General features: G+C 55.0%; 1 protein-coding gene across 1 annotated transcript; it reads right to left on the reverse strand.

Moving 5' to 3' along the window:
- Positions 1–3,580: 3,580 nt before the first annotated feature.
- LOC102150158 (ral guanine nucleotide dissociation stimulator) lies at positions 3,581–13,095 on the reverse strand. Its single transcript, XM_070254845.1, has 12 exons — positions 12,932–13,095; positions 12,418–12,528; positions 11,350–11,543; positions 10,653–10,760; positions 9,463–9,653; positions 8,019–9,320; positions 7,560–7,625; positions 6,982–7,051; positions 5,034–5,060; positions 4,541–4,662; positions 4,232–4,335; positions 3,581–3,890 (listed from the first exon to the last, which is right to left on the reverse strand). The coding sequence occupies exons 1-6, from the start codon at positions 13,067–13,069 to the stop codon at positions 8,779–8,781; spliced, it is 1,284 nt and encodes a 427-aa protein (XP_070110946.1). The 5' UTR covers positions 13,070–13,095; the 3' UTR covers positions 3,581–3,890; positions 4,232–4,335; positions 4,541–4,662; positions 5,034–5,060; positions 6,982–7,051; positions 7,560–7,625; positions 8,019–8,778.
- Positions 13,096–13,391: the final 296 nt, after the last annotated feature.

Here is a 13,391-nt window from a genome sequence, read left to right on the forward strand (position 1 = left end):
AGATACCCCTATGGGAATTTAGCAAGGCGGGGCTAGTTGAAGGAGAAGCTGAAGCACAAGACAGTTGCCACTGAGTCTCTGCCAACCCTCAAGGATCTCTGGAGCTTTGACTGCCCTTTGGTGTTGTCCCAAATTGAGAGCAGGCTTCTTATTCCCGTATTGGCCAGACATGGGCCTCTGGCTGTCCCTTGAGAGGGCTGTGTCCTAAGTTTAGGTGGTTCCCTATGCTGTGGGCATGTCCTGTGAGGGAAAGAGCTATCAGCTGTCCTCAGTCAATGTTCCCAGGAGCAGTGCGGTGGATGCATTGGCCTTGAGCATGACCCTGGGCTGAGTCTCAGTGTTTCCATGGCACTTCTCCTTCACCATCATCTTCCTTCGCAACCCACTTAATAATCTCACACACTGAGAAGTCCTTGGGATGACATACGTAGAGCTTCTGCCTTTCTGTATGATTGGATGAGAGAACTCATTGGTGAAGGCCAGAATCTCTCTTTCCAGAATCCAGACCCCTTACCAAGGGGCTTTGGTAGATCTCCAGAAGTGTTCCAACCTTAGCTGCAAATGCTGGACTTGTTCCTAAAACAGTGGCCACAGATTTGCTCTAGTCTGGTGGTTGTAGTTAGAGAGAGTTCAATTCCCTAAGGAGAGTCAGAGTGGTCTCCAAGGTCTTGTGGTCACTGGGACAGGCAGTGTAGACGTCAAAACCTAAGGACAGGTTGGGGAGTCAAGAGGGGTTCTCATTGGTCTCCTCAATGGTGAAGGAAAGGCCAGTACCTCTTGGTACTTCTTTCAGAGCCACCAAAACCGAGAGGGCAGCAGTCCGGTGAATGGTCCAATCATGTCATTCAGGGACAAATCCTAAGGTGAGCCAAGGGAAAGGCAGTGTTTGAGAGTCAGGGTTCCCATTCAGAGATCCTCCTGTCTTGGCAATTGGAGGTGGTATGAATACGGTTCCCAGGGCTCTGGAATACTCTGGCATGACTCCATCACTGTGATGAGACATATAACCAAGAGAGGCTTGCAGGGCACTGTGAGTGGGGTGAGGTGGCATTTAGCTAGATGGTATGGCTGTCAATGGGACAGAGTTTTTGTTAGCTCCTGTAAATGGAAGATGCATCAATGAATGGACCACGTGGCAAGACATTCTTGAGGTATGTGAGTGAGGAGTACAATCCCATGTCTTACACCACTTTGGAAAGACTGAGTTCACTCCTAATGTGATCTTGTTTTCACTTTGACTGGAAGACAAGATGGAAGCACCCATCCCCACCTTACACCTGCAACAGTTTAAACAGAACCCGGCTTTCCAGTTCCTCAAACATTTTGAGGATTTCTCTCTGACACTATATTCACATGGGGCATTTCAAGATTCACATTATTATTTTCTCTTGCCTTCAGTTAGCTCTTAGGAAGCCAGTTTTGGTAACTCATACTTTCCTTCAAAAATAAACCTGTCATCCAGATTTTCTATCTGCTTTACTCACGGACTTTAGCAAACAATTTCCAATTTGGAAACCCAAAGATGGCATAAATTGTCCCTCCTCTGCCACAGCTGTACCCATGTAACTTACTGAATGTTGCTACCTGCTGAGCCGGCTCTCAGGAGCATCCCAGTCCTGGAGGAGACACTCTTGGGACATCCGTGCCTTCATCCTGGCCTTGGACTAGCCCTGGGACCTGCCACGACTCTTTCTCCCTGGAGGGACAGCACAGCCTTCCCCACCTTCCTCTGACAAGTCTCTTTCCTGGGTGGCTGTGCTGCATCAGCAAGGGCCTGGGCTGTCGGGAACCAGGATTTATCCTCAGCTTCTGGCTGTCCTGAAATGGCCTCGCTGGCAGAGTCCAGCCTGCCGAGTGTCTGAGTGACACTTGCAGTGATCAGGAAGGAGGGGATAACTCAGAAGTGACAAGCGATTCATCCGGTCCTTGCTTAAATGATGTTTCCTAGGGATGAGGCTCAAAAGGCCGGGTAGTCACCTTTTAGCTGTTGATTATCAGGCGGGTTCTCCGGTTGAGCCAGACCAGTGTCTGTTGGACACCCACATGGGGAGCATTTCTGGATTATACTTGGTGACGCTGTGTCCATGCACATCCACAGAACATTAGTTTGGTGGCATTGCCCGCAGGACCCCCAACTCACACCTTTCTTAGGCCTCATCTTTCCAACTTCCCAACAGGAAAGGTTCACACCTCGATGACAGAACCACAGCACCAGACTGTGGAAAAGACCCCAGTCATCCCAGGGGCTCCATGCTTCATGGGCTCGGGCCCAGCTACTACTTTAGGAAAAGACAGTCAAATAACACCAGAGTGTGTAAACTGGTGATAGTCCAAGACCATGGACCTGAGAACCACACAGGCCCAGAGGTCACCCTGGGCAGCAAGGAACACTGTGGGGTCATTCCTGGTCAGGACGATGGTCTGTTATCCTGGAAAACCAGAGCTCACCTGGGATCTATCTGGTCAAGCCTGGAAGGAGTGGCCAGGATGGACCTGACAGAAAGGCTAAGGGCATCTAGGGAATTTCTGCCCTAAGAAAGAATAGCATGGGGAAGTGCAGGGATGCTGAAAATCCTAGTTCACAGGGAGCACCAGGTTCGTGGAGGGAGACCCGGCTGTCTCTCTAAAAGCTGCCTCCCCAATCTTTCCCCTTGGAGAGAAAATAAGCAGGAAATGGGAATCAGAGTCACTGACCCGAATCGCAGGAGGACCAAGCCCAGGTCAAAGGTGAACAGGGAGACCCTAGAGGGGCCCAGAGAGGGAGAGTCCTGCCTGCCCTTAGTCCATTTGCCCAGGACCTTCCTCTAGCCTCTCCCTCTCCACGTGCACATTTTGAAGTTTTACAGTATTTTCCCCACTTACTGTTGAGGCAATTCCAGGGACTGAATCAAAAAACAAGTTCCTCATTTGGGCAAGAGGAACTGGGAAAATGATCCCTCGTCCTCCAAGTGCAGAAAGGCAGCCACAGTCCTGAGCAGGAATTGTGCTAGGCACAGGCCAGGGCCAGCTTTTTTGTTGTTGAGGAAGGTTAGCTCTGACCTAACATCTGCAGCCAATCCTCCTATTTTTGCTGAGGAAGACTGACCCTAAGATGACATCCGTGCCCATCTTCCTCTACTTTATATGCAGGACACCTGCCATAGCGTGGCTGGACAAGGGGTGCATAGGTCCGCGCTCGGGATCTGTACCAGTGAACCTCAGTCCGCGGAAGGGGACCATGGGAACTGAACCTCTGCACCACTGGGCTGGCCCCAAGCAAGTGCTACTTTTAAAGACATCCCTGTTTCCGTGGCTGTTGTTCTGCCAGAGAAAGTCCCTCCAACGTCTCAGCCCCGGGAGATCGGAGGGGCCGTTTCTGTTCCAGGACCAGGTGAACCACACTGCAATGATCCTGTGCTCTGAGTGAGGGGGACACGGGACTGTCCTTCAGCAGCCAGGGATGGCACTGGCACTTCTCCCTTCACCACATACCCTGAGCTGAGGACTCTGCGAGGTTTCTGAATTCAAGGAGGAATGTGAGATTCTGGATCTCATTTCCATGAGCACAGAGAGCGAAAGAACCACATGTCCACTCCCAGGCTGAGAACAAAACAGAAATTTAATAAAATACCCAAACTTAGCATTTATCATTGACAACAAAAACATGGCCCCTCCAAAGAGGGAAACAGGCGCTTGGGAAAATGTGTGAGGGAGATGGTGGGGGGAGTCGTCCACTCCCTTGTGGCCTTCAGCGGACCCCAGGGAATGGATCACAATGTTATCATTCATGTCAGCATCTGAGACGTGGCCCCGTGCACTTGAGTGTCCCCGCTGTGTCCCTTCTGTGGTTCAGCTGGTCTCAGGAGCATTATCTGCCATCACCGCTGGGCTCTTTTTTGGGGACCTGGTGTCTGGATAGAGAGAGGAATTTCCTAGGGGGCCTCCCCCAGTATCACAGCATACTCTCCCCCCTCCCTGCACCCACTGTACCCTGTGCTCCAGCCCCAGTGATGAGTTCTTAGTCAGCCAATAGCACCCCATTTGTCCCTGACACAGGGGCTGATATTTAGTATCACCCACTTCACAGAGGAACAAACCAGTCCCAGAAATGAGAGGGGAATCGCCCATGACAGGACTGCTCAGCAGTGGAGCTGGGGCCCCAGCACCACAGCTGTCCGACTCCCCTGGCCCAGACTTGGCCTGAATCTGTACTGAGCCCCTGGATTCAGCCACTGCCAGTCCAGACACTCACTCAGCCCTGGGCAGGAAGATGCACGGCTCTTCTTGTCTTTGAAGAAGAGTCGAATTTTTCTGGTCCACTGGTATCGGGACTCCAGCTGACAGGACAGGCTGTAGCTACAGGACAGAGTGGAGCTGTGGGCTCCCAGGAGCCACACCTCAGCTGTGCCTCCCAGAGCCTCCCAGCACCTGGAGTCCCAGGGCCCCAGGGCTCCCCATGCAGCCAGATCTGAGACTGACCATAGAGCCACGCCCATGGACACTGGAGCTGGTCTGCAGAGGCAGTCTGCCCTGCCCTCACCCAACTCCTGCCCCGCCTCACCTCGCTTCCTTGCTCAGGGGCTCCATGGCCTGGAACCAGGCCCCAAAGTGCTCGTCGGGCTGCACGGTGTACAGATTTGCAGCCTTCTGGACCAGCTTGATGTCCTTGATGAATTTGAATTCCTGGGACAGAGGAAGGACAGGATGGAGACATGGCCTGGGTGGGGGACCCTGAAGGGCTCTTGGCGGGGATGAGGAGGGGAGCAAGGAGCCAGTCTGGGGAGTTTGCCAACTTGGGAACCTTCCTTCCCTGCAATTCCAGTCAGGACGTGCCTGTTCTCACAGTTGGCCCGAAATAGATCCTCTACCACTAAGGGGTCCTTGATGCCAGCCCTTCCCCCACCCACCAACGCCATAGGATCCCCAGCTCTGTATATCAAACTCTGCAAATAAATGTCCGAACCCAGGGATTGGGCTAGAGGGTTTCTTATGAAAGGGGGGCTCTCTGATTCCCACACACCCACTCTCACCACAGTGAGGCGTCAGCTCCTTACCTCATTCCGACAGCTGAGCACATTCCCCTGGAAGGCAGACAACCAAAGTCCATCAGAAACAGCCCCCTTAGCCCAGAACTAGCCCTGATCCCACCTCTTCCAGTGTTGCACTGGTGCCAGTGGGCAGGCCCTTCCAGAGACCGGACTTGGACCTGGGCCAGGCTCTGGGCTCCAGACCTGGGGTCAGAGGAGCTGAGACCTTGTAATCCAACCCTCTTTAATGACACATGGGGAGACTGAGGCCTCAGGCAGGAAGGGACAGCTCAGCCACTGATGTGCTTCCTGACTTGGAGGGGCCCAAATTCTCTTCCCTCATGGGCAGGGCCAGAGGGAGAGGCTGAGTCCAGCTCAGACACCCCCTCCTGTGGCCACACAGCCAGGCAGATCTGAGCCTCAGCAACCCAGGGAGCCTGGATGGCAGCTAAGGCAGAGCCTCCCATCACTCGTTGCTGAGATGGGCCTGATGTCCTGGCTTCCACAGGAGTCTGGGAGGCTCTGCAGAGAGGACCTTTCCAAGTGTGAGAGCTCAGGGCTCAGGCAGGACTCTCTCCTAGCAAGACCTCAGGAGACTGATCCCAAGGCCCACCTCCAGATTCACTCACCTCCACATAATAATCCATCTCATCATGCAGTAGCTACAGGTAACTGAATATCATCTCAAGGGAGGGGATGACACCCTGCTCCATCAATGGTGATGAGTTTCAGCACTCAGGTGCCCCCCATGAACCCTCCCCTGAAATCCTTCACCCCAGCCCCCTGCACACCACAGGCTCCCACATACAGTAGCCTAGGACCCTCAGAAGCCCCCACCACACACAATTCCCTCCTCCCCTCCTCTCCAGGAACAACAAAATCCCCCAGTCACGTCCAAGGGCTGGCTGTTGGCCAATCCCAGGGGGTGTGGCCCGTGCCCCTCCCCACCCCAAAACCATCCTGCTCCCAGCCCTTCCAGGCCTCCTCCTGCTCACTGCCAAGGCGGGCACTTCAGGCTCGGTGGCCACAGCAGATGCGCTGGAGGAGGAAGGATCCTCTCTTGAGGGAGGCCTCTAGCTGGGAGGGGGAGCCCCTCTCCTCTGACTCCTGGACACCTCCCCCCCAGGCACCCTCACCTGCTGCCGCTGCCTCTCCCAGGCTCAATGGTGGGCCCTCTGTGCACTGGCCAACACGGAGGTTGCCTCCTGTCAGTGCCGAGGACAGGGTCAGAGAGGCCATGCTCCACTTCACATGTTCCCCAAGGCCCCTGACCTCAGACCCTGGCCATCTGGCTCCAGTCCCCTGCTGCCTATGGTGTTCCAGCCTCCAGGGTGTTCTGATTCTAGACGAGTCCCAGCTCCAGGACTCACTCTTGTGTGACCTTGGGCCTGCCCAGGCCTCCCTGAGCCTCTTTCCTCATCAGGAAAGAGTGAGGAGAACTCCACCTGCGTCCAGCGCTCTCCTGAGGACTCCGCGTCATCTGACTGTCATCACTGCTCTCCCCTCACCTCTTGAGGAGGGGCCAGCGCATATATCCTCCCATTCCTGTCCTCCCTTGGATGGTATCACCCCGCCTTGAGGCCTGCACCGGGTCATCTCCCTCCATTTCCCAGAGGAGGAGACCGAGGCCCACACAGGGGCAGAGACTTGCTCCAGAACCCACTGAGGAGATGCCACTCTCCCTCCCAGCCAGATTCCCTGTCCCTGCTGCCTTCACCCATCGCCCAGCTCCACCACTGATCATGGTCCCGACCTCTGCACTCCCAGAGTGTGTCCCAACAACAGTCAAACTAGGACTTGGAGGGAGAGGGCAGAGGGTGTTGGGGGTGGCCGTGTGGCATCTCCATCCTGGCTCCCCGACAGGGGTCTCTGAACCCCAGGATGGCCTTACCATAGCTTCACTTCCTAGGATGCCCTCAGGATGTTCCCGGCCACCTCCCTCACCCCTCCTCCAAGATCTCCAGCCCCAGGTTACCTTCAGGAACAGTCTCCTGCTCACGTGCTGCTCTCCCCTCCACCACTTCTTAAAGGTGTAGGAACTCTCCCTGGGGGAGTGGGGAAAGAAAGATAGAAAGACTATGGGATGGTTGAAGGGCAAATCCCGTTTGTTTGAGATCCCAGAAGATCCAAACAGCCTGGGGCCTGGATAAGGCATTTCACTGGGTTGCTGTCAGCCCCGAGGTCCCCATGGGACTGGGGAGCGGCCCCTCCTGTTGTCACCTGGGGCCTCCATTCCCATCTCTACCACACAGATCTGTTTTGAACACTCTTGGTTTCAGTTGGATGGAGATTTCTGTTGCTGCAAAGGAAACACTTGAGAATCTCCAACTGGGCTCAAGTCAGGATCTGATATTGAAGGAAATGAATGCCTGGGCAGAACCGCTGGCCTAAGGGCCCTTAGAGGCTCAGACCCAGGAACCGGATCAGTCCGTGTCCCAGGCATTCACTGTTTCCCAGGTGGTCTCAGCTGACTGTGGGGGCCATGGCGACCCAATGCCGTCTGCCTGGTCCACCTTACTCTCGTGGTGCTTGGATGGAGAGCAGCCTACCCACCTGGAAACTTGTCCCCAGGTCTCTTTGAGATGCTTAATGGCAGGGCTCTGCAGAGCAGAAAGGATCCTGTGGAAGGAGGAGAAGTTTCTGAGGCCTCGGCACCCCTGGGGAAGGGAAGAGATTGAGCTATGAGGGGGGGCTGGAGCTCACCAGCTCTGGATTCTGTGCCCTAATGGACTTCGCCTGTCCTGGATGGGACATATGCCCAGGAAACCCAGGGAGGGCACACCTGGGACACGACAAGTAACAGTGCCAGGCAAAAGGATTTTTAGCTGAACACAAGTAAGGAGCACAGGAAGGAAGTGAGCTTGCCACTACCAGGACCTCAAGTCAAGGTCAGTGTGGCCTTGGCACGAGGGTCTAGGGACAGTGCAGGGACTTAGACCACAGACTTCAATCTCGAGAGCTGAGAAACAAGAGGCAATTCCTGTGACTCCAGACAGGGCCTCCATGACTTACCTCAGCCACCTGAATCCACAGCTCCACCACCCTGGCCCTCTCCTGGGCTGTCATGCCTGGGGCCCCGAAGCATGTAGCGATGGCACTGTTGGCCAAGGTGTTCATGTGTGCCACAGTATCACGGATGGTGGGTGCCAGGTACTCGTGGTCCCTGTTGTCTCGCTGGGACCAGATGGGGCCCAGGCACTGAGCAGGCACTAATTTCTTGAACAGCTCCTGAGGAAGATTCAGAGTGTTGCCAGCACTGCCTCACCCCAGCTCGGCATCCACGGTCCCCCACAGTCCCCACAGGCTGGTTGAGGACAGAGCTGGAGCTCAGGAAGCAGAGGATGTGATCTCTGAGGTGTGTGGGACTCCCTGGGTTTTCTCTGTGTGCACTGAAGGTGCCAGCACAAGATGGCCCAGGACACAGTGCTGTGCAGAAGGAAGGGCATTTGCTCCCAGCCCTGTCTCACTCCCTCCAAGCTCCGGAACACAGCCCTCATTGGCCCACCCCAAGGGCCATCTTCCACCCATCCCAGTCCCACTCGGGTGCCACTCCCCATTCCCATGCACATTCCCCTGAGGCAGGGAGAAGTGCAGGCTTTGTGCGATTGTCTCCACTGGAGTCAGTACACATCATGTGCCTGATACGTGCTGAGGATGTGAAGGCCCTCTGGGCACATGCGTGATCGACCCAAGGACCTGGCAGAACTTCAGTGAGCTCCCTCCCACACCAAAGGGCCAGACGCTGCCCAACTTCCTCTCTGTTCCACCTCATTCATCGGCACAGCCATCCCATGCAGCAGGTGCCCTTAGTGTCTGGTTCTGCTGTGCACATGGGGACAGCCAGAGCTTGGGGTTTAGAAAGTGCCCAAGTCACAGTGTTGGTAACAGGGGAGCAGGAATATGGACCCAGATCATCACATTCTGGATCAGGGAATGGCAGGTGTGGGGCAGCTAATGGCACAGGAAGGCAGGACCCCTCTGCCCTGCAAGACCCAATGCTCGCTGCCTCCATCCTTGCCAGCTGGTCTGCCACCAGCTTGGGAGGGAAGTCCAAGAGGTTCGGCTTATCCTCCCTCAGCTGGTTTTCGGTGGTCACAGCCCAGGGTCCAGTGGGCTCTAGTTCAGGAGCTGGCACTGGGGCTGCAGTTAATGGTGGCCCTTCCTCCAGCTCTGTAGGGTCCGATGCAGTTGATACTGGCTCCAGCTCTGCCACAGGTTGTGGGGCTGGAGCTGGAGCTGGCTCTAGCCCAGGGGCTGGTTCTGGCTCTGGCTCTGGCTCTGGCTCTGGATGTGGCAGGAGCTTTGGAGCTGGCTCTGGAGCAGGATAAGGAGAAAGTGTCACCCACACACCTGACAGTTCCTGTGCCTTTCCAAAGACAGGAAAGACTCCACTGCCTTTAAGGAAATTCCAGCCCATGAACCCCAGAACAGTCTTCCCACACTGCAGTCCCCTCACCTTTCTGCTCGGGCTCAATGGTCTTGAGAGGCTCCATGTGGCCCGGCAGAAGGTACGCATGGCCCTCCAAGTCGGAGCCACCAAAGCTGATGTGACCAGTGGCCAGACTCAACATCCAACAGGAAAACTGCAGGGGCTCCCTGAAATCCTGCCCTTGGTCCAGCCAGCTTCCCAGCATCAGATAGATAGGACTGTGGGGAGACAGATGGGCCATAGAGTCAGAGGCCCAGCCTTTCCTTAAACACTGCCCTCCCAAGGCACCCTGGTTAGCATCTGCACCCCTGTGCCAGACACTCCCCCTTCAGATGAGGGCCCAATCCCAGCCCTGAGCCCTGGCTGGCCATCCTAGCAGTGGCAGGACTGCTCATCCGGCAGGTTGAACACAAAGTCTGTGGGAGTCTCCTTTTCCCACTGACACTCTTCTCCCAAAGGGTCTGGACACAGCCAACCCCACCCAGCCCTCCATGCACGTGGGCAGCTGGACTGAGGATGGATGGAAACTTTGAGCCGCTTGCTCAGGCACCTCCTGCTCTGGACCTGGTGGTGGTGGTCACAAGGTGTGGATGTGGAGAAAGGGAGCCAGAAGGAGCTGGGAGTCTGGTAGGAATGTGCCTGTAGGGGACAAGCCAGTCCATCCTCCATTGTCGTTCTGAGGGTCCCTGGGACCATCCACAGCTCTCTATGACTCCTGTCCTACTGGTGTGGAAGCCACCAGAACTCAGCCCTCCCATAGGAATCTAAAGATGAGTGAAATGCAGGGTTCCGCCAGGCCTGCCACAGCCACAGCCTCCATCCTCTCCCCCTACTCTGTTATCCAGAGACAGGAGGCCCTCCTTCTGGACCCAAAGATCACTCACTTTTTCTTTTCGGATTACTTGTGGAATTGATGCTATGATAGTTTACAGCATTGTGACGGTTCAGCTGTACACTATTATTTGTCAGTCATCTTATAGGTGCACACTTCACCCTTTGTGGCCACCTCACTTCCCCTTTCCCCTGGTCATCACTAATCTGTTCTTTTTGTCCGTGTGTTTGTTTATCTTCCACAACTGAGAGGAACCACACAGTTTGTCTTTCTTTCTCTGTCTTACTTTGCTTAACGTAATACCCTTAAGGTCCATCCATGTTGTTGTCAATGGGACGATTTTGTCTTTTTTTACAGCTGAGTAGTATTCCATCAGGCCACTCACATTTTTAGTTGGTCCTGTGGAGAATCATCCCACTCACAAGGGGAGAAGGTGCTTCCAGAACTCCCATAGTGTATGAGGGCTTCACACGGGATGGATGGTGGACAGGACCTGTGACCAAGGCCAAATGTGACTGTCAGACACTCAGACTAGACTTGAAGCCCAGGGAGGGTGTCTCCTTCATTCAGTGAGTTACACTCAGTGTCTCCAGATGTCATGCCAGAGTAGGTGCTTCATATACCATGTTGAATGAACTCCATCCAGAACGATCCTAGATATACGAGTTGTCCTAGGAACACCCCATTCCCCCAGAGATCTGTAATGGCTACACCAAGGACAAGCACCAAGGCCAGCAGGATGGAATCTCAAACTCCTTGACAGGGTGCTCTGCATGTACTTTTCCAAACTCAGAAAGGCCACAAGCCAGTGATGGTATAGGAAGTCTACTTTTCGTGGGATACAGAGAAATAATCACCAACAACCCCAGCATGGCCCACAGCCCTCTCAGAGTCAGGCGGCAGGGAAGCACCTGGATGGCTGATCCCATTCATCCCTGGGAGAACCCTAGTAAGTTCATCCTCCCCCACCACACTGTCCACAGGAGCCAACCGAAGCTCAGAGTGATGTGATGACATTCCCAAGACACTCAGCTGACAGTGGGCAGAGTCACCACTGTGCTGAGGAGGAGATGGGCAGTCACCTGGGAAACAGCTGGTCAAGGACCCGGTGGGATGAGCTGAAGACCAAGTAGTGGCTCATGGATGTGGTATCACTGCAGATGACTCTACCTGGGAAGGCTGGTACCAGGGACTCTGACAGGTGGTCCATCGTGCCTGCCTGGAGGGCATGCATCCTGCAGGCCGCGGTTAGACAGAAATTGGACTCACCTTCAAGCTGGGTGGGATGAGGAGGGACATAGACTCAGTTGCACCACCGTGAACCAACAGGAGGCTCGAGGTCTGCAGCTCACCCGGGAACTCCTAGCCCCTCCCAGACGTGTGCCACAGGAGAGACAGGGGCTCCCACACTCGGCAAGGTTCTGCACTTTCAAAGTACAATCTGACTTTGGGAGGGAGAAGGATTCAACATTCACCTCCCTCGAGGCCATTTGCTCGCTGAGGGAGAACAGACCTCCCTCTGTGAAGAGCACCAGCCCAGTGAATCCTCAACAGACACCCCCTCTCTAGAGAGGAGAATAGAGGTTTAGGCATGCCAAATGGCTTCTCTAGGTCCTGCGGATCAGAAGTGAGTACTGCCCCAAGTGAGGGCTGAGGAACATTCCCTCTAAACTGCCTCAGGCTTCATTGGACCCTGACCTGGAGGGAAATGCTATGTGGCCATCTCACCCCTCCCCGGTCTGGAAACTGTGCATAGGGCAGGGACATGCTCTGAGAATCCCTTTGACTTCAAAAACACGCTGATGGTTATTTCTCTTACATCAAAGGGAGTTTGGAGACCCTCTTGATCGAGGTTCCATGTTCCAAAAAAGGCAAAATTCAAAGATACTCAGGGCCTAGTGGGAAGTGACAACGACATCAACGTTTTCTCTAATCTTCCTCGGAAAATGCAAAGAGTGCCCTCCTACCCTCCTATGCATCTGGTGGGGAGGAGCAGAAGTCCAGATTCCTTTGGGAATGGGACTGTGGGACACTCAGGTGGGACAGCCCTTTTAGGGTCCCAGGAGAACGGCAGTTTGAGTTTGGATTCTGGGCCTGCCCTGGTCAACCCAGGGTCCTGGGTGGGAAGACCCCTCTGTGTCCACTCTCACCTCAGAGCAGCCCTGGTTATTGATGGTGGCGCAGTGCAGCTGCCCCCTGTCCAGGGAGACGGAGTACCCAAAGCCATCCACCAGCTCTTCGACCACGTCCTGTGTGTAGCTCTGCAAAGACAGTGCCCGAGAGCTGGGCCAGAAGGTCTGAGGGACCTGCCTTGGCTTGGCCACAGGAGGAAACCCCAGCATAGATCAGGTACCCAGCAGCGTCTGCATAGACCTCCAGCCAGGGAGGGAATGAGATGACACCCGGATGGCTCGGGACTAACTTATGGGTAGAGGAGCTTGGTCCCCAGCACCCACTCTCCCATCCTGCTAGCCACCACCCAGTCTGGGAACATGACACACTGCCAGGCTTCCAACACTGAGCAAACGGCTCCTGCCCAGGGTGGGTCCCTGCTGAGCCCTGATGTCCCTCACTCCACTCCCCGCCCGACACACAACGAGGCTCAAAGGGGTGTGGGGGTGACATCAAGTTGTGGGCTAACCTCTTTGGCCTGCCCTGTGTTACCTGAGGGCTCCTCCTGACAAATGGCCAGAGGCAGTGCAGGTGAGGGCCAAGCCAGTGTCTATGGTCACTGAAAAGGCTCTTTTTCTTGGCTTTCCTGAAGCCAGAGCCCCGACAAGTCGGGAGACAACAGGAGAACATCCTCTTCTCTTCAGTGTCTCCACTCAAGTGAGCTCAGTAGGAGGCTATGTCTAGAATGTGGTCGCCTGGAGACCAGTTTGCTAAGTTCTGTTGGGGCCTGTCTCCAAGGAAGTGAGGTCACTTCCTCAGGGTTCCCTTACCTTGGCCCCTTCCTTCAATCACACCCACCCAAAACCCCTCTGGGTTCTTGGCTGCTCACACTCCTTCCCCATGTCCTCCCCATAACTGCACACTAATACCCATCACAGTGCCCCACACAGGACCTTGAGATGGAACCAGGGTTCCAGCTTGAGGACATGCAGCTGAGTTCCGACCTCTTTTT

Source organism: Equus caballus, chromosome 29 (genome assembly GCF_041296265.1).
Source record: "Equus caballus isolate H_3958 breed thoroughbred chromosome 29, TB-T2T, whole genome shotgun sequence".
NCBI lineage: Eukaryota > Metazoa > Chordata > Mammalia > Perissodactyla > Equidae > Equus > Equus caballus.